The sequence below is a fragment of the Drosophila obscura genome, unplaced genomic scaffold (genome assembly GCF_018151105.1).
Source record: "Drosophila obscura isolate BZ-5 IFL unplaced genomic scaffold, ASM1815110v1 contig_25, whole genome shotgun sequence".
Lineage (NCBI taxonomy): Eukaryota > Metazoa > Arthropoda > Insecta > Diptera > Drosophilidae > Drosophila > Drosophila obscura.
In genome coordinates, this window is record NW_024542812.1 from 2,645,091 (window position 1) to 2,670,951 (window position 25,861).

The following is a 25,861-nucleotide window of genomic DNA, read 5'->3' on the forward strand; positions in this document are numbered from 1 at the left end:
ACTGTATATCATATTCACAGCAGATCTACCGACAAACAGCCTAACAACAACTTCGACATTTGCTGATGATACTGCCATATTAAGTCGCTCCAAGTGCCCAAGAAGGGCCACGGATCACTTATCATCTCATCTCGTGGCCTTAGAAAAATGGCTAGCAGACTGGCGGATACATGTAAACGAGCAAAAGTGCAAGCATGTCACCTTCACGTTAAACAGACAAACTTGCCCTCCATTATGTCTGAACAATATCAACATTCCACAAACCACCGAAGTAACATACCTTGGTGTTCATCTGGATAGAAGGCTTACTTGGCGTAAGCACATCGAAGCGAAGAGAAATCTACTTAAATTTAAAGCTAGTAATCTACATTGGCTAATAAACACCCGTTCACCACTAAAACTGGAGTACAAAGTACTTTTGTACAATGCAGTTCTCAAACCTATCTGGACATACGGCTCCGAGCTATGGGGAAATGCTTGCGTTAGTAATTTAGAAATAATCCAGAGAGCTCAATCGAAGATACTAAGAACTATTACTGGGGCACCATGGTACATACGGAATGAAAATATCCATAAAGACTTAAATGTAGGATCAGTTAAAGATGAAATTGCCAAAGTGAAAGCAAAGTACCAGGCCAAGCTTCAAGCCCATCCTAATAGACTTGCGCAGTCTTTAACTTGGCACACTAGCCATACACGACTCCGGCGAAGAGACCTTCCCACCCAGCAATAATACTTAGCTAGGGACGTACTCTAAGTAATTAAGTGTAAATAATTAAATAAATATATTAGGCTAAGATTTGTATACTTGTCGTAAGTCTCTAATAGGGAAGATTCGATAAATAAAATACCGTAATAAAAAAAAAAAAATACCACCATGCAAAAATTCTTAAGTGAAGGGTATATCTCGACAGCGCTGTAAAAAACCGCATGCATCTAGAGTGCTTGAGAATACGTGTGCACATAGTATAAAGTCGTCGGCTGCCGCTGTATGCGTACAAGACAGCCGTTGGCTCTAGAGCGCTCTCTCTCTCTCTCTGGCTTTTTAACAAAATTTAAAAAGAGCCTGGAGCCAGCCTGAAAAATATGAGTGCCAAAATTTTGTATGGCGTTACGCATCTTATTGTTATATTGTCTTTGGCAATGACCCCAAACAATGCAGGGAGTGAACTGATGAAGGAGCTCATGGCCGAGAACGTCGAATTTCGCGTGGAGTTCGTTGAGTCAAGCACTGCATTGACTGTTAACTTTCATTCTGGCTCTTCGAATGCTGTTGTTGATTTTAAACAAATCGCAGCAAGTTCCAGGTGCTCCAACAGGTCCAAGAGTACGCAACATAATAGTTCTGGCAAACAAGGCCTTCTTTATAAATCATTCGAATAAGCAGCAACCCATGGAATGGTAATATTGGAAAGGATGGGTTGTACCACTGCAATTCAGATGAGCGGTGTGAATTCACATAAAAACAAGAAGGAACGTGTGAGTCGCTTCTGGGGACGCGACTCTACTTATACCCGTACTCAGTCAGTATATACATTTTTGAGCTTATGATTTCTAAGAATTAGAAAATAAAAATTTTTTTTTTGCTACATCCATTATCTACATCTAAAATGAATATTATAAATTTTACATGTACATTCTACATGTACGATTTAGATTCTGCATCTCCTCCTCTAGGGGTTGATCGCACACTGAACGCGGCAGAGTGTGCGAGTGAGAAAGAGAATAAATAGCGTTTCTCTGGCAGGGGGAGGCGGAGGAAGCAACTAAAAATGAATTTCTTCATTCTGGCTATAATTATGATCCGATCTGATTCAGATTCGGCAATCTGGTAGATGTGGTCATTCTCTACGATACTGCGTTTTTAGTTTTATCGTATCTTTAAAATTGTGCCTGCCACAGATTTTCGTTCTTTGTGGGGGCAGAAGGGAGCGGGACGAAATTTTGAAATACTCTTGTAGCAGCGTGATATCACATGAGTCTGGAAACCAAATTTGGTTTCTCTAGCTCTTATAGTCTCTGAGATCTAGGCGCTCATCGAGACGAACAGACAGACAGACAGACGGACAGACAGACATGGCTCTATCGACTCGGCTATTGATGCTGATCAAGAATATATGTATATACTTTATGGGGTCGGAAACGTTTCCTTCTCTGCGTTACACACATCCACTTTTACCACACATCTAATATACCCCTTAACTCTTTTTTGAGTACGGGTATAAAAAATACAAAATTCAGGAGAACATCAATATTTATGGGGCAGTTAGGAAGTATGTCTGCGAGTAAGTACACAACGATAGTATTTCATAAAACTAAATTAAATTTGTCCTTTTTTTCAGAGTTTGTCCCTCTGACCAAGGGAGAGGAGGTAAAGAAAATAATAATGATAATATTAAATAAATGGCTCAGCCACTAACCATACAGTACTGTATGGTTAGTGCTTCCGTACAGAGCCTAGAAAACAGTTTCGACCCAAAAAAATTTCTTAATGGTTTCATACGAATATCAAGACTGATTCTGTTCGTGAGGTGTTTTTTCGGATCTGAGTGCTAGACAGATCAAAAATAAAATTTTGGCGCTAAAAAGTTGTAATTATGCGAAAAGGTAAACATATACATAAAATCCGCCATTAAAATACTTTAAACTGATTGTATTATTATCATATATATGAGAGTCAATTCTCTTTCATCCATTTTATTGTCGTCTTGCATAATTCTGTTCATTTCCCAAAATTTGGTTCCTTTCTTGTCATCAAGCACCCAAATCAGCTGTTTTCAAGACACACGTCTGCCAATGTAAACGCCTTTTCTGCTTCATTGCGTCTATTCCGATATCGATAGCAGACACGCCCAGTGTTAAAAGGCTATAACTTTCTCGTCAGTGTCTCTGTCCAAATTTACATGAATCTGTAGTTAATTAGTAGCAAATGTGTAGTTAGCGTGTAGTTACCATGTAAAACATAAATCACAATTACTGATTTGGTTGTGCAATAGCGTACGCGTGTGTTTTATCTATTAAAACTGCAAAATGAGCGGGCTTAGAGTTCGCGGCTTATTGGCCCTCAGTGCGACAGCACTGGGAGCATTTTATATAGGCTCCCGCACAGAACGTGAACGTCTCCAGCAGAGCAGCGATGTTTTTCCGCGCTTGCCTGGACTGCCGTCATTTGGAACAGTTTCGGCCGCAAGTCTCGTGCCTGCTGCCAATGATGCGAACCTGACTGTTTCGCGAGTTTCGCAGATCATGAAGTATGGCTTTCCCGGACTAGACCACGTTCGCTCTCATTCAGACTATGTGCTCTCCTACGACCGTCGCAATCGTATTCCCCATTGGGTGTTTGAGCACCTAACAGAGCAGTCAGTGGCAAGAAACGATGCCGTGGATCGTTCGAAATGCGACTTCAAGGCAGATGAGAGCATACATCCCTTCTTCCGATCACAGAACACAGACTACAGGAAGTCGGGCTTTGATCGCGGGCACATGGCTGCCGCTGGCAACCATCGACTTCACCAGAAGCACTGCGAGGAAACCTTCTACCTGTCCAACATGGCTCCCCAGGTGGGCCAGGGGTTCAATCGTGACGCGTGGAACTCTCTGGAGATGCACGTGCGTAAGCTAACCAAGAGCTACTCAAATGTGTATGTTTGCACGGGTCCGCTGTACCTCCCCCACAAGGGGGAAGACGGCAAAATGTATGTGAAGTACGAAGTCATCGGGCCCAACACTGTGTCCGTGCCCACTCACTTCTATAAGGTTATTGTGGGCGAGGCGGCCGATCGTAAACTCCACATGGAGGCATATGTTATGCCCAACAAAGTGATTAGCAACGACACTCCGCTGAAAGTGTTCCAGGTACCACCAGAGACGGTGGAGCGGGCGGCTGGCCTGCTCTTCTTTGATCAGATTAACAGAAAGCAGCTCTCCAGTATCAACGGCAAGAAAGTTTGAGTTCCAGGGAAGTTTAGTTCAATTTTAGTGTTGTATTTGTGTACCAAGTGTACCTTTATATAATTTTTGTTCTTTTCCAAAGAATTTAGTTGTTGATTAATAAATTTAAACAATTAATACAGATAAACATAAGTAGATGAGGCGATGCGCGGGTGTTTGTGAGGAAATAGCAAAGCGAAGGGGATGGATGTGTGAAGAATCTATGTCTGGGCGCTGGCTGATTGATGTGTGTTGGCGTTGCGAGGGCACTCATAAGGTTCTCTACATGCTACCATCGTTCTTGGATCGCACGTCGTCGATCTTGAGTATCATCTTGACGAGCTGGGTGGACAACAGGATCTGCTGTTTCTTCGAGTTCAACGACTCCACAACGTTGTGGCTCTTCATGTCCGAATCACCGGTCAGCATGCAGTCAACACCCAAGCTAGGTTTCTTTTCGGCGACCTGACTGGCCTTCAACTCGGACAGCGTTTCAATCGGATGCAGACCGCTGTTCTCGGCCAGGGCCAGTGGAATACTCTCCAAGGCCACAGAGAAGGCGCGGAATGCGTACTGCTCCAGGGTAGACAGCTGGTCGGCCTCCTTGGCCACAGCCAGGGAGCAACTGATCTCTGCGGCTCCACCACCGTACACAATACGCGAGTCTTTGACCAATGAGCGCACCACGCAGATGGCATCGTGGATAGAGCGCTTGGCCTCAGCAATGATCATTGCGTTGCCTCCGCGCAGGAAGATTGTGACTGCCTTTGAGTTTTTGCACTCCTCAATCACAAGCATTTTGTCCTTCGACGTGCCGAAAGCTGAAAGTGAAGACCTCAATCAATTTCTGTGCTCCGAGGCATGTGCAAGACATCAACACTCACCCATCTCACGCACGAGACCGGCAGATCCGAGCTTCTCAGGAGTCAGCTCCTCAAAACGCGGCACAATGCGACCACCAGTGGCAATAGCGATGAGCTCTATCTCAGGTCCACCTACCCAGCGTACTGCGGGGAGTTCCTGCTGCAGCAGCAGATGGTTGGCTTCGTCATCGAAGCCCCACTGACAGATAGCGAGAGTGGCGCCGGCGTCTTTCACTTGCTTCACCATCTGGGTAAACTTCTCCTGCTCGTACTCGCGCAGCGCCCTGTAGTCCTCCGCAGAGGTGACATCCAACTTATGCTTGGTCTTGGGCTTGGGCGGCTCAAATGGGCAGGTGAGGATGGCCAGCTTAACATTTCTCAACTCCTTGGGCATTTGCGAGTGACTAAGGGTCTTGTCCACAATGACGCCCTTCACCAGCATCGAATCCTCCATGCGACCTCCGACCTTAGTCTCGATCTTGATGAGCTCAAAGTTGACATCCTTCTTTTCAATGTCGGCCACATTGAGGACGGCGTCGACTGCCATCTCCGCCATTTGACGATGGCATTTGTTCACAATCTTGCTGCCCAGCGTGGTCATAGCTATCTGAATGAGCGGTTCCTTATTGTTCGGATCCACGGGGAAGGGTTCAGCAATTAAATCGAGCTGCTTGATGGCGCACTGGGCAGCCAGCTCGAAGCCATCCGCAATGCGAATGGGATGAATGCCACGGTCGATCAGACCCTCTGCCTGCTCCAGCAGTGCACCGGCCAACACAACAACGCCAGTGGTGCCGTCGCCAATTTCATCGTCCTGCGACTGCGACAGCTGCACCATTAGCTTGGCAATCTCGTGCTCCACCTCCATCAGCTTCATTATGGTGGCACCGTCATTTGTGACAGTCACATCGCCATCAGAACTGACCATGATTTTGTCCAGACCCTTGGGTCCCAGGGATGTCTTCACAGTCGAGGCAATCTGACGTGCCGCCATAATATGCGTCTGCAATGAACACCAAAACCCAGAACCGAAAGTTAATAACGTATTTTTCACCAACTATAAGTTTACTCTGAGCGCGTGACTCAGTCGGTACGCCGCGGCGTTCTAAGGGCGAACATCTGTGCGGCTTTTTAACCTCAAAATTTGCCACATGACGTCAGCTTAATGTATTTTCTGTCTCAATAATATAGTTGAAGAAAAAAAGCGCCTCAAACATCCATGTTCACTTCACCAACAGAATATATAAGACTTATTCAGTAGGCATTTCACTGTGTCCCCTCGCATAAATATGCCGGCTGGCATGAACATCTGGAACATTCGGCAGACGGTGCGTCATTGATGCGCGAGACAGTGCTACAATACTCTGGAGGAAGACTTTTTGGTGCCGTTTTCTTGTAATTCAATCCTTTTACAAGGAGCTTTCTCCGCTTGGGGCGATGGAATCCTAGTTTTCATTTACCTTGATGGCATCTGTTCCTGTGATGCGCTTCTGGCTCTCCTGGTCGCGCAATATTATGAATGGCCGACCATATTCGTCAAATGCGAACGTACCTGGAAAGGCGTTCATGCTTTTTTAATTTTAAAGAATGCGGATTTCCACGAATTTTCGAGATTAAATTTTCTTTCAAAACTTATTTTTCGCCTTTAATTCACACCAGTGTGACCGCTGTGGAATCAATGAAATATACCCGCACTGACCCCCGGAAATATACCAAAATATGCCTTCTCATTTTCAAAACATACCGTTAATATACCAAAAAGTTTAGCAAATAAGCCAGTATATGCCACAGCAATCATAAAACGAATACAGCGCATACGTAAAAAGCAAAACGAAATCTCAGCGTTACAATATTAAAATACCATCACCGCCCGCATCAAAACTTTGCCCTTACGTTTTCGTTGTCTAAATTGATATATTTCATAGATATTTTTTGGTATTTTACGGTATGTTTCTGGGGGTCAGTCACACTAACGAGTATATAAAATCGAAGTAGCTCTGGCAATTTTCCAAGTGTTTTTGTGGACGACATCAAGGTGCTACGTTTTCGTAGGCAGTTTTTTCCAACTGAACAGCGAATTTCTCCGTGTCAAAACTGAAGTTTTGTATAATTTCAATTATTCTTTGTGCGTTAAGTTGCAACCATTAAGTGTAAAAATGCCATCAAGTATGAATAATAAACTGTAAGTAATGGTTCCAAGGTGGTGCCATACAGAAGAAAGTGTGCAAAATCGATTTTGTAGTGCAAATGAAAGATAATAGTTTATGTTTAAGCCAACGTATAAGTTAGCCACCGTTAGGTCTAAGGTGAGGCAATATATATTTAAACTGTCCTTTGCTTTAATTTCTCAAAAATAAAGGTTTAGTGTCACGGCAAAATGTCGCCCACCCACATAAAATGGCGGACAATGTGTGACCGTGCAGCGACCGCCAGCTTCGGATATACTGAAATTCGGGGAAAATAGTGCGTGTTTTCGTAATGAAAGAACTTTCATTATTGCATTGATAGTTTCATTGTTCATTGTTCATTGTTTCATTGTTTCATTGATCCCGATAACTCAAGACAATCGGAAAGTGGCAACGCTGTTGTAGGCGGGAACAGGGCTGCCAGATCGCAGCTATAGTCTCTTCTCTGTTGCACTTAAGCCTGTCACACAAGGGAAAATTCCATTCGACTCGCCATTGCACTTGCACACGCTTGCGTGTGCAAGCGAGACAGGCGAATGAGCAAGAACAGGCAAACAACAAACCAAGATCTCCCGATATTAGGTCACCGCTAGCCAGCCCAGAGTGTTTGCTTCTAGAAGAATCTTCGTTGAGGGCATCCGAGGGTGGGATTTGATTTCCCGCCACCATAGCCAACGTCTGCGCTTGCACGTTTTAATCTTATCATAAGAGCAACATATAATCGTTCCTCTTATCGCTGCTTTATCTTGCTTGTTTGCTTTGTGACACTGCTTTTGTGTTAAATCTCCACGGTTTGTTTGCCTATTTCGACTTTTTTTTTACTGCGTCTTAAAAATGTTTGCACTGAGTGCTGAAACACCCCATATGAGCAGTGATCCTCCAATATTTGCATTTGCTGACGGCTGTCATGCCGTCCGTCCCGTCTGTTTGACAATGTTACACAAGCGATCCATTTACGTGTGCTTATCACCCATGCTAGACTCCCTCCTATCTGGAGATCTAATCTGCATTGGCTGCTATAATGCTTTTGTCTGCAGGGGCAAATAACTCAATTATAATACTTGGCGGTGCCACATTATTGCCGCTTGTAGGGTTAGTTTAAAAACATGCCATTGCTGTTTCTCTGCAACAGCAAAAGGAACCGCTATCACGTTGAAACTTGTTTATGGCAAATAAATTTCGATTGGGTGGCATTGTTATTTTAGCGTTTATTATTCGTAGATTATTTACATTGATTTGCGCGAAACGTCGCACACGTGCTGCCGAAAAAGCTTTCAACCCACATTTAGCTGAAATAAATCTTGATCATGACAAAAACAACTCATTTTTGTATGTATTTACATATCCGATATTTACGTATGTACCTGTATGTATATTTAGGTCGAGCTTTTGCGTATAATTTCCGTAGAAGGGCCTGCATTTTGCGGTGTTTAGACATGCAAACGTACTTAAAATTATTTCCACCTTATTTATATGATATTTCGGGAGGGGGAACTCTGTTTGACCTTGGGACAGACAGAGGCCTCTATAAAACCTGAGGAAAGTTCTTCGTATATGATATGGCCTGTCCTACTGTACCAGCTTCCACTTCAAATAGTATGTGTTTCTTTAGTACCTATACCTATTCATCGGCAGCAGCCCATTTATCTCATAAATGACGACGCCACAGTGTGTATGTCGTCAGTTGCCAGCCAACGCTCAACGCTGCGCCACGGGAAACGGGAAACCATTCAGCTTTAAGCAAGAGAACAAACGCAAACGGAGGGAGAAAACAGAATCCGATCCGGATAAGATCTTTCGATGTAAACCTCCATCCTCAATAAGGAACACCAGCAACTATTCTGTGATAAGCAAACAGCTAAGTGGGAGACAACTCTGAGGCTGTGATAAATTCCCGTACAAATAGCTACTCCAATTGTGCCCAGCCATATCTATGACATCGATCAACATGCAGCCAGAGCACCCGAGTCAGTGGTACGTCCACAACACAACCCCTCATAGGTATATCAATCAATGGCATTACATTAAATTACGATTACATTACGATGTCGACGCATCCGTGAATTGCATCCAGTGGGTGTTAAACGGTTGACGTACCCAGCAGGCCCGCTCTTATGGGGCTATCGTCTGGGCTTGTGCTCTCGGAGCTTTCGCTCTGACTGGCCATCACTCTCAATTTGAAATGCCTTGCCAAGTGCGCAATTGGTTGGCGGCATGGATGAGAAAAACAAAATACTTTGCATATTTCCCCGTCTGCCCGGTCAGCCGGCAAGCAGTAATACATTCATAGTTGGTATGTTTGTTTGTGCTGTCCCCCTTAATGTTCGACTAACACTCGGGAAGAACACAAAACACAAATGCGAATAAGTGAATAAAGAGAGCTGTCCGTCGACAGTCCATATACCAATTTAATACTGTCATGGAATTGCTCTCTTTGTATAATATTCGACGTTGCGCAGAACTAATCAAATGTGATCCACTAACAGTTGAAGATCTGTCTCTTGTCTGTCGTCCCCTCCCCTCCCCTGGAAAATACTCAACGAATAGTGAAATAAAGAGAGCTATCCGTCGACAGTCAAGTTAAGCCGATTGTAATACTGTCATGGAATTGCTCTCTTTGTATAATATTCGAAAAGCGACGACAAATGTGCATAGTTTAGTAACTTGTACTTCGTCCAAACGGTGGCTGGTTCTGGTTAACTTCCTTCCTTCCTTTCAGGCCACAATAATACAAGGAGGCTGGTTTTCATATTCAAGTTTCTATTTGCCTTTTAATAATTTCGTCCCGCCCGCTAATAATAGAACGCCCTCATCTTAAATATTAGAAAGAATGCGTAGTTCGAATCCTTGAGTTACAATCCTTACAAACCGCCGCGTCCACGTCCGCCAGTGGGTCCGCCTTGCCATGCTCCGCGTCCTCCACCGCCTGGAGCCCCAGGAGGACCGCCGCTACCTCGTCCTCCGCCCGGAGGGCCGCCTCTGCCACGACCTCGAGCTGGAAATCGACCAAACGTTAATATGCATGCTGAAGTGACGCGCCGCGCGGTAAAACAGAAAACTACACTACTCACCCTGTGCACGCAGAATGGCCGCCTTGCCGCGGCCGGCCGTCCCTCCCAGGCCCTTGCCGGTCTGTTTCTTGAACATCGGCGCGTTCTTCAACATGTCCGGAAGGATCAGAAAACGGATTTTCGAGCCGCGTATGTAGACATTCTCCAAATTGCCCGTGCGTCCGTCCCGGTAGGTGACTGTAATCTGTGTCATTTGGCAATTCATGTTGTCTTCGGCTTCGATGAGTTTGCCTCGGTAAACTTCGCCGGTAATAGTCTCGCAAGTGATTATGTGGCCTTCGGCCTCATGTAAAACCTTAATGGGCACACCGATCGACATTTTTAAGTTATTTTAATGTGTTTTCCGTACGTTTTTAGCTTTAATTATTGATTTTTCGGCACTTCGACGCCACTGAAATATTTTTACAAATTTTCTTTGCTCAAACGTTTACGAGTGTGGAGAGTGGCTGTGTGTGTGTGTGTATGTGTCTGCCGCCGTTTTGACAGCTGCCAACCGCCATGTTGTTCGCGTGAGCGCAGGGCTGTATTTTTGCCTCACGACTTTCACGTCCCTATCGATATATTTTATCGTTAGTCAGCCCTCGACTTAGATAAGGCCGCGCGCGTATCTAATCTTTGAAATATAAACACGTATATGTGCATGTACGTACACTTTTGTCGCCATTAAAGCGTATTAAATTAATTGCCTCTACATTGCTGATAAGAGTACTGTCGTTGTGGCTGTTAGTTTGCCCTCAGCTATTGCGCCGTTAAGCAGTGTTTCTCGCCACAAATTAACTCCAAAATGATTTGGTAAATTTTGCTTCTACAAAATCGAGGAAGGCATAGCTCGCAACTCCATTGAGAAATGGAATTTAAACGAACTTTTTTTTAAATTTAATCTTATAAATTTAACTTCTCGTCCACAGCGACCCAATGTTTAGTAGTATTGTTAGAAGAGATTTTAATGATAGCGGAATTGCCGATGGCAAGTTCCGCACCATCTCGACTTCGTCTTGCGCCACGAACATGTCGAATGAGTCCTACCGCATCTCTCTCGGCGTAGGGCCTCTGTGGTGGTCCTGATGTCCCTGTCCACCACAGAACAGATCACGATAGGGCATCGCTCTTAACGGGTAAGCAGTGCTAATGGAGAATGAGTTTTGTGTTCTTCAGCTGAACTTTTTCGTTTATTTCACAGGCTACAGCCGTAAGTCTTCGGTCGACTCGGCTGGTGGCAGCTTGTACGAGGCCAGTTCCCGGTCTTCATCGCCCTCCTCCTCTTCAGAATGCTCTGACTCGGAGTCGCAAAACGATATCCATTCGTTGTGCTCGGACGATGATTGCCAGGAGGTGCTGCGCCAGATCTTGCAACATGACCAGCCAGTGCAGATTTCCATCAAGCTGCATGTGACCGAAGACCAGTACACGAATTGGATGTCGATTTTGAACCCAGTAAACAACATGCTATATGTCGCCTTCCCCAAGGATCTACCGCCAGCTGGCTCCAAGGAGACCTTCCTTTCCTTGTTGGAGTTTGCCGAGGATAAGCTTGAGGTTGACGGCATTGTAATGGCCATGCGCAAAGACCATCCGGAGCGCACACGTTTGATTGAGGCATTTTTGTTTATGGGTTTTGAACCAATGTCTAGAAAGGCACCACAGGCCCCACCATCGGCCATTAATGACAAGGATAACTACTATTTTCTCTACACCATCGAGGGGTAGTTCTACGGCGCGAGAAACGATTTCCGAAGCAAAGCATAACCTTTATATTATTACAACACTAATATATATTCACAAACTGCAATACACGTAGCAGCATCCCCAGATATTACGCCACGCCAATCAACATATGTACATCATATATATACCAATTGACATATTGTCCCCAATGTGTTCAACTCAATGAAATCAAACAATTTATTCAAATCTTGGTGTGTATGTATTCGAAAATCGTTTTTAAGTCGTCTTTAGAGCGACCGTAATTATTGTGGTAGTCATTTTATAATTCCCACTACTAATCTATTTGCGCAAACCACGTTAAGAGCAAGCTAAAATTGTCGTAAACTATTACATCAAACTATAACCGAAATATAAAAACCACGAAAATGTAAAAAAAAAGTTAAAAACTAAGAAATGTAAAAAAAAACAATGTATTAGTCGTAAGTTTATTTGTGAATTAACCAATATTTTTGGATTTATGTTTTCGCTTTTTGTTTATATTCATGTTTTTTTCAATCAGTTTATTTCAATTATTATATTTAACCATATGGGAATGAATCATAAGAGTAATCCCAGTTTTTTTTTATACTATCAAATATTTTATTTATGTTCTTATTAACATTTTGTACGTTTACCTTTTTGCAAAGAGAAGAGAAACTGAGCTGCTAAGGAGCACTCAAAGGGAAACACACATATTCATGTACAAGCTAGTGCACCTACGCCAGTAAATACATACCTATATATGCAGATACAATATTAATAAAAATATAAATCAATAGATTCAAGAACAAAAATCATTCAAACGGGAGTAATTCTTTTAATCGTATCGTATCGATAATGACGCAAGAGGTAAATGCGCAATATAATTCTCAAGTGGAACATGTCAGAGCATCAGATTACATTTTTAACACACACGACGGACATTTTGATGTTACAACCAATCCGTGTCAATGCAAAGTCAAACTAAGCATTACTCAGAGGTCTCGCAGACTGATGGTATTGGGGATTTATATTTATTGATCGTATCAAAATTTGTCTTTGGATCTGCAGCAGTCTTTTCTAAGCTTTCTAGGATCACCAAGAGATTTCATCAAGAACAAATAATTTCTAAGCGACTCAACAGATGTCAGCTTGAAAAGATAAAAAATGTATTACCTTTTGCCAAGTACTTACAAATGTATGTATATGCGTTGTTTTTATATGTCTTATGTCTTATAGTCGTACTGAAGCATCTTTCAGAGCGAGTTCTTTAGCTGTTGTACATTGGAAAATTCAATGACTCCATATTGTTATATAAATATGTATCCCTCACTGTGTAGTGTACATATATATTGAGTGTATGGGCGATAAAACTCTGACGAACTCAACAAAAGCATGTACACACATATGCGGCTACGAGCAGAGAGTCGGGCATGGGCATGGGCATGCCGGGGTATATAACAGATAACGATATAACCTGGAACGAAAGAGTTTCCGAAAAACAGTCGAGTCTCGAGCGCCAAATCGTTTACACGACGCAGAAGCCTTGTAAAGCGGACCGACATCATCCAGAACAGAATAGATACTATATATAGAGATATCATGTTCAAGGAGGTAAGTGTTTGATGTGACCGGGGAAATGGGGAAACGGAAAGAGAAGGACGGGACCTTATCTTATCGGCATAGATAAGTGATTGCTTTACTTTCAATCCATTTTTCGATTTTGTTTATTCAAATTACTTTGATTGTATCTGATCGCTGCTTCAGATTATTATATTGGTGATGCTTTTGGTGGCCGTGGCCCTGGCAATGCATCCGGTCGAGGAAAACCAACACCGTCAGATTTCCCACCATACTCGCAATGGGCATCATCTGAAGACAGTTAAACATCATTCGCACGGTCAGGAGCACATCCAACATGGAAAGCTTGCGGTTCCTGTTCCTGCGCTCGTTTTGCACGGCCACAAGCAGCACAAAAAAGCCGCGTCACACAAGAAGCCCGGCAAGGCAACCAGGTTGGTGCAGGGCCAGAAGAAGCATCGACACCAGCAGCCTCAGAGCAATCAACGGTCGAAGAACCGCAACCAGTCGCATGATGGCAGCCACCACCAGAAGCGCCACTCGGGGTCGCGTCGCCATTTTTAGCCAGTAAGTTCTGTTCTGTGTATATAAATGTATCCACAATAAAGCAGCGGAGCAGCCAGTAGTGGAATTCACGAAAATGTGTTACATCTTCACTCGACCTTTTAATGCTCGAAGATTGGTTGTGTCGGGCATGTGTGTGTCGTAAAAGCATTGGCTGGGAAAGAAGGCCCAAGCCAGTCCACAGGTTCAGGTCGGGGGTCTCAAATGTTTAATTGCGCTTGGATAACTTGGCTTTCTGTTTATGTTTCTTCGAAAGCGCTAACAGTGTCGAAATCCGGTTTTCGCGAGCGAAGTGTAGCAAAAATAATAAAGCATACAATACTATGTTTTGGTTTTATTGCAATTATGCCGGTGCGGTGTTAATTGTTTCTGGGGTCAAAAACTCGTATGATGGCATTAGTCGAAAAACTTGCAGGTATTGTTGGGAAGTTTTCACAATTTCTTTAGACACTGCGGCTATGCCATGCATATTTAGTGTTAATTTAAGGATCGAGTATTCATGGAGTGGGATCGCTTTAGCCCCAGACGGAATAGATTCGGGGACGATAGTAACTTCCGTAGCTGCGGTATCCACCATAGCCGCTGTATCCTCCGTATTTATATCCGCCTCCGTATCCACCATATCCAGCGTAGTACGCTGGAATAGGAGCCGCATAGTAGCCATAGCCGATGGAATCGGCAGCGGAGAGGTCACCCTCGGGCATGGAAATTTTTCTCTTGGAAGAAACAAATCGAATTGGTCTGCATAGTGTGATATAAACTGTAACTTTGTCACTCACCTGCACGGGTACGGCAAAAGTAAATGATGCTAAAACAGCCAGGACTAAAAGCACAGAAAATAACTGAAATAAAAACAGAAAAAATAATATTTTAACAAAATCGACCCTTCCTCTGCATACTCACCTTTGACATTATTAAAGATTTATTTATCTTATTCCCGACAGAGCTCTGTTTAGAAGAAATATTTTTTTTCAACTGTTATTGCCGCCAACAAGCCTACAATATTTATAGTGGTTTTATTGTACCGTACCGAAGATCGATTCAACTCATCTTCATTGTTTGTGCAAGTCTGGGAAAGTCGTTATCCCAATCAGGGCTAGGAAGATACATATCTAAATAAGATAATTTTAATTATCCATTTTCCACATATGTTCTCCGATGGGGCATTTACAAGTGTGTCATAGTGATTTCAGTGAATAAAAACATTATAATGAAATTATTTTTTTGTCAGAGTACTGTTTAAATATTTAATTTATTACTTCTAACGATTCAAATATTTATTTATGGATAGTTCTAGCCAGGGACACAGGCAGTGAGACTTATAATCACAAATGGATATCACTTTTGGATAGACATATCACCGTTTAAAAAATGTATTTGAACTTAATTTATATTTTCATTGGTAATACAAAATACAGAATAAGTCTTAAGAAATAACATAGCTGCATTTTTTTCATACACCTGATATTTTTAAACTCCCAAGTCTTATTTTTTATCCCTGGTACTATCGCCGTCATTGTCGTTATTGGAAATGGCTACCCTACCGCACTTCTCGTCTCGTGATATTTTGACGTCGAAACTGAGTTCAAGCACTACCCATACAGTATTATATGGTTAGTGGTTCGAGGTATACTAAAGGTAAATAACGGTATATTTCATTAATCTTTTATATTTCATTTTTATAGTTAAATGGTCAAGAACAGAGGGAAATTTTCGTTGACCTTCTTTGTTTAGACCTTATTTTATAAGGAATACAATAAATGGGAATCTTTAGAACAAGCCGGATTGTAGAAAACTGATTCATCTATCTGATAAATCGATATGTTCAGTGGTTTAAGTCCTAACTAGCTAGCTATTAAACAGAATATCAAAATCGAGGAATATCACTTGTCGTGTCCGTCAGTATATTAACGGTACATTATTAAATCAAGTTCCAATTTATTTTTTAATATATTATTCGCTCTCAGTGGTGGTTTTTTAAAATTTGCTCTCTTTTACGTGGTGTGAGCCGCATGTTCCTAACGGGAACCGTAGCAACAATGATTCTACTTCATCGTGTGAATATTAATGATATGATTTTAAAAATTATTAATGGATATTTTTTTGGTATTCAGTGGACGAAGAAAATATTCGGCAATATTTTGTTGTTTCATAGTCGCGCGAACAAATGTTTACAGAAAATTCGAACGTGTTGGTTGAAAGTTGAAAACGCGTAAGGTAAACCGTTACTTTTGTAACGGATCTTCTATCGAAAAGTATTTTTGGGTACAAAAGGAAAATATTTATTATTGATGACAGGCCGTCTGGCTAAGTGGTGGCCAAGTCGGGTCTGGCGTGGATTTAGATGACAAAATGAATCTGGCGGACTCCCAAGATGTACGATTCTAAAATTTAACAAGATCCCACTTTAATATCTTACTTTCCCTGATCACAAAAATAAAGTTTTCTAAAAACAGGAACGCTTCTCGTCCAGGGGTATTTAATATATCCACGAAATTTATGTAACTTTAATCTATTTTACGCATTACAGGTAAAAGATGTAAGTGGTCATTTTTGTTTTGTAAGTAAAGAGGAGGAAGGAGCCTTTACAAACAGTATTATTTTCCGCGGTTTAACAAAGGGTGCTCAACTTTTTAAATAGAGGGGTGCTAAGTGGGTTAAGTCTCGTTTGATCGCAGGATTGCACTGATTTTTTTATTATATGGTATTTATTTTGTGGCCGGATGGTATTTTTTATCGTCACGGTCACGCTGGCTGTGACGGTATATTTGATCAAAAAATCCACAGTCACACTGATGCCGCCATTGAAAAAAAAAATTTTCATTTTGCAAAACCGGGAAAATTATTCATTGTTGGCGAAGGCGCCTTTAAATATTGTAAATTGGGTAAGTGTCGGATTGGAAAGAGCGTCTTTTTACTATTTAAACCTAGAATTTGTATTTAAAAACCCCACTTTTGTGGCATTTCTGGTGTGGTGAAAATTGCAAAAGCCGCTGGTGGCGGCGGTGGCACGCCATCAACGTTCCTCTCGGAGAAAACGTGTACATAAGTACATATATAGTATATGTGTCATTTAATACTAATATGATAAAATCTTCTATAATTTACCGACCGCCCAGGACTGTGCATTGCATGCAACTGAAAAATGTCCATTCCGCCTTATATGATACCGCAAAATGCATGGGCCGCCCAATTGATGGCCCAGCAGGCATACGCAGCTGCACACGCACAGCAGGCACAATTGCATGCGCAGCAGCAAATGGCCAACCAGATACAGCAAATACCACCACCCGGAGCACCCTTACCGCCAGCAAGCGGCCATTCTAATGGCATACCAATCCCGGCCGGTGGCCAGGGGCAATCTGGGCTGGGACAAATTCCCACGCCAAAGCCGGACATACTTACAGAGGATAAGCTGCAGGAGAAGGCGCTGAAGTGGCAGAATCTGCAGTCTAAGCGTTTCGCTGAGAAGCGAAAGTTCGGCTTCGTCGACACACAGAAGGAGGACATGCCGCCGGAGCACATAAGAAAAATTATACGTGATCATGGGGACATGACTTCGCGCAAGTATCGCCACGACAAGCGTGTTTATTTGGGCGCTCTGAAGTACATGCCACATGCTGTGCTGAAGCTACTGGAAAACATGCCCATGCCATGGGAGCAGATCCGGGACGTGCAGGTGCTGTATCACATTACTGGTGCCATAACCTTTGTCAACGAAATACCCTGGGTAATTGAGCCGGTTTACATTGCTCAGTGGGGGTAAGATGCAGTCGATTTCTTCAATGGTATTTGTACTAATATTAACAATGTTTCTCTCAACAGAACAATGTGGATAATGATGCGTCGCGAGAAGCGTGATCGTCGCCACTTCAAGCGAATGCGATTTCCGCCGTTCGACGATGAAGAGCCGCCACTGGACTATGCGGACAACGTACTGGACGTAGAGCCATTGGAAGCCATTCAAATAGAGCTCGATAATGATGAAGACAATGCCGTGTACAAATGGTTCTACGACCATCGTCCCCTCGTAGAGACGCCGTAAGTGCTATCCTGAGTAAATTGATTCGGTATTGTGTAATAATTGAATCCTTTCTATCCACGATTCTAGCTATGTGAATGGGTCAACCTACCGCAAGTGGAACCTGTCCCTGCCTCAGCTGGCTACTCTTTATCGGCTGGCCAACCAGCTGCTCACTGACCTGGTCGACAACAACTTCTTTTACCTATTCGACCCAAAGAGTTTCTTTACCGCCAAGGCTCTAAACATGGCCATACCTGGAGGACCCAAATTCGAGCCACTCATCAAGGATAATAATGTTGGGTAACGAAGACATTTTCCAGCCCCAAATCTCGGTCGTTGTTTGAACCCGTTTCTCCTTCCAGGGATGAGGACTGGAATGAGTTCAACGACATAAATAAGGTCATCATCCGCCAACCCATTCGTACGGAGTACCGCATTGCTTTTCCTTATCTGTACAACAATATGCCACATTTTGTGCATCTAAGCTGGTAAGAAAATGGTAGAGAAATAGAGAGAGATGGGGGATCTGAACCCTGGATTTACGCGCCTGAAGCGTTTCCAAATGAGAACTTCACTGGAAACGATTCGCATCGCGACAGATAAACGACACACTCCCAGTTTACTACTAATTTAGCGATTAAAGGGAGTTGCAGGGAATATGTTCGTGACGATTGAACAGCATAAATCGTGGCTGCTGATACTTGCATACACTGGAACAGGAAGATAGCTGCACCAAGATTTAACTATGATATTTATTTCGAATGTTTGCGTTTTACTTTTAGGTATCATACACCGAACGTGGTCTACATCAAGACCGAAGATCCCGATTTGCCTGCGTTTTACTTTGACCCACTCATCAATCCCATTTCGCATCGCAATGTGAACTCCAAACTGCAGGAGCCCCTGCCCGATGACGATGAGGACTTTACGCTCCCGGATGAGGTGCAGCCGTTTCTGCAGGACACGCCGCTCTACACGGACAACACCGCCAATGGAATTGCTTTGCTATGGGCACCGCGTCCCTTCAACATGCGTTCCGGTCGGTCCCGTCGAGCCATCGATGTGCCGCTGGTCAAGTGCTGGTACAAAGAGCACTGTCCTCCTGGCCATCCGGTGAAGGTTCGTGTCAGCTATCAGAAATTGCTGAAATATTATGTACTAAATGCTCTGAAGCACCGAAAGCCGAAGCCGCAAAAGAAACGGTAGGATATATACATATTTGAATTTTAATGAATGTTCCCGTGTTCAAATCATTTTTAATTAACAACCGAGTCGATCTATCGATGTCCGTGCTTATATGTCCGTAGAGCCACTGTTCTTAAAAAACTCTAGGTGTATCTAGTAGTTATCCTAGTGCTAGTCTATTCTTCCCTCTACAGATGATATATATATACATATATTCTCCCTTGTAGATATCTATTCCGGTCATTCAAGGCCACGAAATTCTTCCAGACAACCACCTTGGATTGGGTTGAGGCTGGATTGCAGGTTTGCCGTCAGGGATACAACATGCTAAATCTCTTGATTCATCGAAAAAATCTTAACTATTTGCATCTGGACTACAATTTCAACTTGAAGCCGGTCAAAACATTGACTACCAAAGAGCGCAAAAAGTCGCGTTTCGGCAATGGTAGGTAGCAGAGAGTACTTCTCGAAGGGATTGTTTGTACTGTGTGTTCTTGTTCTTTATTTTAGCGTTTCATTTGTGCCGAGAGATCCTGCGTCTGACCAAGCTCATCATCGACTCCCACGTGCAGTATCGTCTGAATAATGTGGATGCTTTCCAGCTCTCCGATGGCCTGCAGTACATATTCGCGCATGTCGGCCAGCTCACTGGCATGTATCGCTACAAGTACAAGCTTATGAGACAGATAAGAATGTGCAAGGATCTGAAACATTTGATCTACTACCGCTTCAACACAGGACCTGTGGGCAAGGGGCCTGGCTGCGGCTTTTGGGCACCCGGATGGCGGGTGTGGTTGTTCTTTATGCGCGGCATTACTCCACTACTGGAACGCTGGCTGGGAAATTTGCTGTCCCGTCAGTTCGAAGGACGCCACTCCAAGGGAGTAGCAAAAACCGTGACAAAGCAGCGCGTCGAGTCTCACTTCGATCTGGAGCTGCGTGCATCTGTCATGCACGATATTGTTGACATGATGCCTGAAGGCATCAAGCAAAACAAGGCTCGCACCATTCTGCAGCATCTGTCTGAGGCTTGGCGCTGCTGGAAAGCCAACATTCCGTGGAAGGTCCCCGGCCTCCCCATACCCATCGAAAATATGATCCTTCGCTATGTGAAAATGAAGGCCGACTGGTGGACAAACACGGCCCACTACAACCGAGAGCGCATACGACGAGGCGCTACCGTAGATAAGACTGTCTGCAAAAAGAATCTGGGGCGCCTCACTAGGCTTTATCTGAAGGCGGAGCAGGAAAGACAACACAACTACCTCAAGGATGGCCCGTACATATCGCCAGAAGAGGCGGTGGCCATCTACACCACCACCGTGCACTGGCTGGAGTCGCGTCGCTTTGCGCCGATCCCATTCCCTCCGTTGTCCTACAAGCACGACACAAAATTGCTGATCCTGGCACTCGAGCGACTGAAGGAGGCCTACAGTGTGAAGTCCCGCTTGAATCAAAGCCAGCGTGAGGAGCTTGGTCTCATCGAACAAGCCTATGATAATCCCCACGAGGCATTGTCTCGTATCAAGCGTCATCTGCTAACGCAGCGAGCATTTAAAGAGGTTTGTTAGCGCAATTACTTTATCGATCGATCTTCGATCTACAGATTTTGGATTTGATTGCAGGTGGGGATTGAGTTCATGGATCTGTACAGCCATCTAATACCCGTGTATGAGGTGGAGCCGCTGGAAAAGATCACGGACGCATATCTCGACCAGTACCTCTGGTACGAGGCAGATAAGCGGCGGCTGTTTCCGCCTTGGATCAAGCCCAGCGACACAGAGCCCCCGCCGCTTCTGGCCTATAAGTGGTGTCAAGGTAGGAGCTAGATAAGAAAGAGAGTTTTTGTATCCAGGTATCCGGACCATTTTGGGCATTTTGGGTGTGTGATTTGTGGCAAAGTGATATGCATTTGATCATCCCCTTGTTGCAAACCTCACGCCAAAGATGATACCGACAAGAACATCGATAATCTGGAATAACGATCATGTGAACTGAAAGAGAACTGTAAAGAACTGAGCTGAGGAGGAACGAAGCAGAACTTACAGCTGAAACTAGCCCTGATCTAAAGCAAGAACGTTTTTCTTTTCCAATATCCAGGCATAAACAATCTGCAGGAGGTGTGGGATGTGGGCGAGGGCGAGTGCAATGTGCTGCTAGAGTCGCGTTTTGAGAAGCTGTACGAGAAGATTGACTTGACTCTGCTTAACCGTCTGCTGCGCCTGATCGTGGACCATAATATTGCCGATTATATGACTGCGAAGAACAATGTAGTGATCAACTACAAGGACATGAACCACACCAACAGCTATGGCATCATTCGCGGTCTGCAGTTCTCTTCGTTCATAACGCAATACTATGGCTTGGTTCTAGACCTCCTGGTGCTGGGCCTGCATAGATCCAGCGAGATGGCCGGACCCCCGCAAATGCCGAATGATTTTCTCACCTTTCAGGACGCAGTTACGGAGACGGCTCATCCCATTCGACTGTACTGTCGCTACGTCGATCGCATTCACTTGTTTTTCAGATTCTCGGCGGAGGAGGCTCGCGATCTCATCCAGCGCTATCTCACGGAGCATCCTGATCCGAACAATGAAAACATTGTCGGCTACAACAATAAGAAATGCTGGCCCCGCGATGCTCGTATGCGTTTGATGAAACACGACGTCAATCTGTTAGTTTTCCAAGTTACAAAAATAATTTTAGAGAAGGTAGTCTCTTATGTAGTTTCTTATGTATTTGCAGAGGTCGCGCCGTCTTCTGGGACATTAAGAACCGCTTGCCACGCTCTGTGACCACCATTGGTTGGGAGAGCACCTTTGTTTCGGTCTATTCCAAAGACAATCCGAACCTGCTATTCAACATGAGCGGCTTTGAGTGTCGAATTTTGCCAAAGGTTCCTATCCTTCCCCCATATCCTTAATCCAGGTTTAGCTAATAATTAAATTGACTTCCCTTCACACAGTGTCGCACACAAAACGAGGAATTCACACATCGTGATGGCGTGTGGAATTTGCAGAACGAAATAACCAAGGAGCGCACAGCTCAATGCTTCTTGCGTGTGGACGACGAATCGCTGGGACGCTTCCACAATCGTGTGCGCCAGATCTTGATGGCCTCCGGCTCCACCACCTTCACAAAGGTAATTATCATAGACTAGGTCGGAGTCTCCGTTTTGTACGGTTTGAACGGGTTTTCTTCCTCTGCAGATTGTGAACAAATGGAACACGGCACTCATTGGACTGATGACGTACTTCCGCGAGGCTGTGGTCAACACCCAAGAGCTACTGGATCTACTGGTCAAATGTGAGAACAAGATTCAGACGCGCATTAAGATTGGCCTCAACTCGAAAATGCCCTCGCGCTTTCCGCCCGTGGTGTTCTACACCCCAAAGGAGCTGGGTGGTCTCGGCATGTTGAGCATGGGCCACGTTCTCATTCCCCAATCCGATCTGCGCTGGTCCAAGCAGACTGATGTGGGAATAACCCATTTCCGATCTGGTAGGTTCAACTTGAATATGTCCAAATGATGATTGATTGATAATAACTGGACCTTTTATTTGCAATTGAAGGCATGTCCCACGACGAGGATCAGCTTATTCCGAATCTGTATCGCTATATTCAGCCGTGGGAGAGTGAATTCATTGATTCGCAGCGCGTCTGGGCCGAGTATGCGCTGAAGCGTCAGGAGGCAAATGCTCAGAACCGTCGTCTCACATTGGAGGACCTCGAGGACAGCTGGGATCGCGGTATTCCGCGGATCAACACGCTTTTCCAGAAGGACCGCCACACTCTGGCCTATGACAAGGGCTGGCGTATACGCACCGAGTTCAAGCAGTATCAGGTTCTGAAGCAAAACCCCTTCTGGTGGACCCATCAGCGCCACGACGGAAAGTTGTGGAATCTGAACAACTACCGGACGGATATGATCCAGGCACTGGGCGGAGTGGAGGGAATTCTCGAGCACACACTGTTCAAGGGCACCTACTTCCCCACGTGGGAGGGTCTGTTCTGGGAGAAGGCCTCTGGCTTCGAGGAGTCCATGAAGTACAAGAAACTGACCAATGCACAGCGCTCTGGTCTGAATCAGATACCGAATCGTCGCTTTACACTCTGGTGGTCGCCGACAATCAACCGCGCCAATGTGTATGTGGGCTTCCAGGTGCAGTTGGATTTGACTGGCATATTCATGCATGGCAAAATACCGACGCTTAAGATATCGCTGATCCAGATATTCCGTGCCCACTTGTGGCAGAAGATACACGAGTCGATTGTGATGGACTTGTGTCAGGTGTTTGATCAGGAACTGGACGCTCTTGAAATCGAAACGGTGCAGAAGGAGACGATCCATCCGCGTAAGTCCTACAAGATGAACTCGTCCTGTGCCGACATACTACTCTTTCCCGCCTACAAGTGGAACGTGTCACGACCCTCTCTGCTGGCCGACACCAAGGACACCATGGACAACACGACCACCCAGAAGTATTGGTTAGACATTCAGCTGCGCTGGGGAGACTATGATTCGCACGACGTGGAGCGCTACGCGAGGGCCAAGTTCCTTGATTACACCACAGACAACATGTCCATTTATCCCTCGCCCACGGGCATCCTGATTGCCATCGATCTGGCCTACAATCTGCACTCGGCATACGGGAATTGGTTCCCTGGCTGCAAGACCCTTATCCAGCAGGCCATGGCCAAGATCATGAAGGCCAATCCAGCCCTCTATGTCCTGCGTGAGCGCATCCGCAAGGCTCTGCAGCTTTACTCGTCTGAGCCAACGGAACCCTATTTGAGCTCACAGAACTATGGTGAACTGTTCTCCAATCAGATCATCTGGTTTGTCGACGACACCAACGTGTATCGCGTCACCATCCACAAGACATTCGAGGGCAATCTGACAACGAAGCCGATAAACGGGGCCATCTTCATATTCAATCCCCGGACGGGCCAGCTTTTCCTAAAGATTATCCACACTTCGGTATGGGCGGGGCAGAAGCGTTTAGGTCAGTTGGCCAAGTGGAAGACTGCTGAGGAGGTGGCTGCCTTGATTCGTTCGCTGCCCGTGGAGGAGCAGCCGAAGCAGATCATTGTGACGCGCAAAGGCATGCTGGATCCTCTCGAGGTGCATTTGCTCGACTTTCCCAACATTGTCATCAAGGGCTCTGAGCTGCAGTTGCCTTTCCAGGTAAGTGCCCACCTACAGCTACTGACATCCGGACCAAACTATGTCTAACTAATATATTTTCCTTGCAGGCCTGCTTGAAGGTCGAGAAGTTTGGCGATCTGATTTTGAAGGCCACCGAGCCCCAAATGGTGCTCTTTAACCTGTACGACGACTGGCTGAAGACGATTTCCTCGTACACGGCCTTCAGCCGTCTCATTCTGATCCTGCGAGCTCTGCATGTGAATACGGAACGCACCAAGATCATCCTTAAGCCAGACAAGACCACTATTACCGAGGCCCATCATATCTGGCCAACATTGTCGGATGAGGAGTGGATCAAGGTGGAGGTCCAGCTCAAGGATCTTATACTGGCCGACTACGGAAAGAAGAACAACGTGAACGTGGCCTCGCTTACACAGTCGGAGATCCGCGACATTATTCTCGGTATGGAGATCAGTGCGCCATCCGCGCAACGCCAGCAGATAGCCGAGATCGAGAAGCAGACAAAGGAGCAGAATCAACTGACGGCGACCACCACGCGCACCACAAACAAGCACGGGGACGAGATCATCACTTCCACCACATCCAATTATGAGACGCAGACCTTCAGCTCGAAGACTGAGTGGCGCGTGCGAGCCATCTCTGCCACGAATCTGCATCTGCGAACGAATCACATATATGTCAGCTCCGATGACATCAAGGAGACTGGCTATACTTACATTCTGCCCAAGAACATTCTCAAGAAGTTCGTCACCATCTCGGACTTGAGAGCGCAGATTGCGGGATATCTGTACGGTGTGAGTCCGCCGGACAATCCGCAGGTGAAGGAGATTCGCTGCATCGTGATGCCACCACAATGGGGCACGCACCAGACCATTAACCTTCCCAACACCCTGCCCACCCATCAATACCTCAAGGACATGGAGCCGTTGGGGTGGATCCACACGCAACCCAACGAGCTGCCGCAGCTGTCCCCGCAGGACATCACAACACATGCCAAGATCATGCAGGAGAACTCCAATTGGGACGGCGAAAAGACGATTGTAATTACCTGCTCCTTCACCCCCGGCTCCTGCTCGCTCACCGCCTACAAACTGACACCGTCGGGCTTCGAGTGGGGCTCTAAGAACACAGACAAGGGCAACAACCCCAAGGGCTACCTGCCTTCTCACTACGAGAGAGTTCAAATGCTCCTGTCGAACAAGTTCCTTGGTTTCTTCATGGTGCCCGCGCAGAGCAGCTGGAACTACAACTTCATGGGAGTGCGGCACGATCCCAACATGAAGTACGAGCTGCAGCTGGCCAACCCAAAGGAGTTCTACCACGAGCTGCACCGCACGTCGCACTTCCTGCTTTTCTCGAACCTCGAGGATGGTGGCGATGGCGCAGGCGCTGATCGTGAGGATGTCTATGCGTAGACGAATCATTTAGCTTTCGTGTTCTCGTTTTGTGCATACCAACAATTTATGATTCGTGTTTTCAAAATGTTAGCGACTAGGTACATTTCGTAATAAAATTAAATTCTTTTTCCACGAAGCAAACATTTAAACGGAAGGAAGGGCTGTGGGTTGCCAAAGTTTCCATGGCAATTCCCTATCGTATTGGTC

At 45.0% G+C, this 25,861-nt stretch overlaps 7 protein-coding genes and 1 non-coding gene across 8 annotated transcripts; 5 read left to right on the plus strand and 3 right to left on the minus strand.

Annotated features, from left to right (window-relative positions):
- Nucleotides 1-2,933: 2,933 nt before the first annotated feature.
- LOC111071448 (endonuclease G, mitochondrial) lies at nucleotides 2,934-4,083 on the plus strand. Its single transcript, XM_022362796.2, has one exon. The coding sequence runs from the start codon at nucleotides 3,031-3,033 to the stop codon at nucleotides 3,949-3,951; it is 921 nt and encodes a 306-aa protein (XP_022218488.2). The 5' UTR covers nucleotides 2,934-3,030; the 3' UTR covers nucleotides 3,952-4,083.
- On the minus strand, nucleotides 3,974-6,465 carry LOC111071447 (T-complex protein 1 subunit epsilon). Its single transcript, XM_022362795.2, has 3 exons — nucleotides 6,254-6,465; nucleotides 4,815-5,796; nucleotides 3,974-4,751 (listed from the first exon to the last, which is right to left on the minus strand). Exons 1-3 carry the CDS (start codon nucleotides 6,359-6,361, stop codon nucleotides 4,213-4,215), a joined length of 1,629 nt encoding a protein of 542 aa, XP_022218487.1. The 5' UTR covers nucleotides 6,362-6,465; the 3' UTR covers nucleotides 3,974-4,212.
- A 2,201-nt stretch (nucleotides 6,466-8,666) lies between these two features.
- Nucleotides 8,667-12,548, plus strand: LOC111071449 (ornithine decarboxylase antizyme). The gene is given in 4 exon segments (XM_022362797.2): nucleotides 8,667-8,953; nucleotides 10,959-11,112; nucleotides 11,114-11,165; nucleotides 11,231-12,548. Coding segments are annotated over 4 exon segments (774 nt in total). The 5' UTR covers nucleotides 8,667-8,912; the 3' UTR covers nucleotides 11,758-12,548.
- Nucleotides 9,720-10,521, minus strand: LOC111071450 (small nuclear ribonucleoprotein Sm D3). The gene is made up of 2 exons (XM_022362798.2): nucleotides 10,051-10,521; nucleotides 9,720-9,974 (listed from the first exon to the last, which is right to left on the minus strand). The coding sequence occupies exons 1-2, from the start codon at nucleotides 10,367-10,369 to the stop codon at nucleotides 9,841-9,843; spliced, it is 453 nt and encodes a 150-aa protein (XP_022218490.1). The 5' UTR covers nucleotides 10,370-10,521; the 3' UTR covers nucleotides 9,720-9,840.
- Nucleotides 12,549-13,226: 678 nt separating the features above from the next.
- Nucleotides 13,227-13,945, plus strand: LOC111071452. Its single transcript, XM_022362799.2, has 2 exons — nucleotides 13,227-13,347; nucleotides 13,501-13,945. The coding sequence occupies exons 1-2, from the start codon at nucleotides 13,336-13,338 to the stop codon at nucleotides 13,876-13,878; spliced, it is 390 nt and encodes a 129-aa protein (XP_022218491.1). The 5' UTR covers nucleotides 13,227-13,335; the 3' UTR covers nucleotides 13,879-13,945.
- Nucleotides 13,946-14,200: 255 nt separating this feature from the next.
- Nucleotides 14,201-14,864, minus strand: LOC111071424 (shematrin-like protein 2). Its single transcript, XM_022362752.2, has 3 exons — nucleotides 14,782-14,864; nucleotides 14,658-14,720; nucleotides 14,201-14,594 (listed from the first exon to the last, which is right to left on the minus strand). Exons 1-3 carry the CDS (start codon nucleotides 14,788-14,790, stop codon nucleotides 14,394-14,396), a joined length of 273 nt encoding a protein of 90 aa, XP_022218444.2. The 5' UTR covers nucleotides 14,791-14,864; the 3' UTR covers nucleotides 14,201-14,393.
- A 1,791-nt stretch (nucleotides 14,865-16,655) lies between these two features.
- On the plus strand, nucleotides 16,656-25,790 carry LOC111071429 (pre-mRNA-processing-splicing factor 8). Its single transcript, XM_022362756.2, has 15 exons — nucleotides 16,656-16,763; nucleotides 16,998-17,640; nucleotides 17,704-17,919; nucleotides 17,990-18,202; nucleotides 18,265-18,390; nucleotides 18,685-19,104; nucleotides 19,315-19,532; nucleotides 19,598-20,649; nucleotides 20,713-20,905; nucleotides 21,188-21,761; nucleotides 21,833-21,983; nucleotides 22,053-22,229; nucleotides 22,297-22,588; nucleotides 22,660-24,275; nucleotides 24,344-25,790. The coding sequence occupies exons 2-15, from the start codon at nucleotides 17,024-17,026 to the stop codon at nucleotides 25,670-25,672; spliced, it is 7,194 nt and encodes a 2,397-aa protein (XP_022218448.2). The 5' UTR covers nucleotides 16,656-16,763; nucleotides 16,998-17,023; the 3' UTR covers nucleotides 25,673-25,790.
- On the plus strand, nucleotides 18,441-18,615 carry LOC121404619. The gene has a single exon (XR_005968108.1).
- Nucleotides 25,791-25,861: the final 71 nt, after the last annotated feature.

Bases quoted from the DNA above. Each gene is read 5' to 3' on its own strand.
- LOC111071429 (XM_022362756.2), top strand. From the start codon at position 17,024: ATGTCCATTCCGCCTTATATGATACCGCAAAATGCATGGGCCGCCCAA. The intron at 17,920-17,989 runs GTAAGTGCTATC...CCACGATTCTAG, and splicing joins CGTCCCCTCGTAGAGACGCC to CTATGTGAATGGGTCAACCT. The intron at 18,391-18,684 runs GTAAGAAAATGG...TTTTACTTTTAG, and splicing joins CATTTTGTGCATCTAAGCTG to GTATCATACACCGAACGTGG.
- LOC111071450 (XM_022362798.2), bottom strand. From the start codon at position 10,369: ATGTCGATCGGTGTGCCCATTAAGGTTTTACATGAGGCCGAAGGCCAC. The intron at 9,975-10,050 runs GTGAGTAGTGTA...GTCGATTTCCAG, and splicing joins GGCCATTCTGCGTGCACAGG to CTCGAGGTCGTGGCAGAGGC.
- LOC111071448 (XM_022362796.2), top strand. From the start codon at position 3,031: ATGAGCGGGCTTAGAGTTCGCGGCTTATTGGCCCTCAGTGCGACAGCA.
- LOC111071447 (XM_022362795.2), bottom strand. From the start codon at position 6,361: ATGAACGCCTTTCCAGGTACGTTCGCATTTGACGAATATGGTCGGCCA. The intron at 5,797-6,253 runs GTAAATGAAAAC...TGTTCATTGCAG, and splicing joins CAGGAACAGATGCCATCAAG to ACGCATATTATGGCGGCACG. The intron at 4,752-4,814 runs GTGAGTGTTGAT...CTTCACTTTCAG, and splicing joins CGGTCTCGTGCGTGAGATGG to CTTTCGGCACGTCGAAGGAC.
- LOC111071424 (XM_022362752.2), bottom strand. The intron at 14,595-14,657 runs GTGAGTGACAAA...GTTTCTTCCAAG, and splicing joins CTTTTGCCGTACCCGTGCAG to AGAAAAATTTCCATGCCCGA.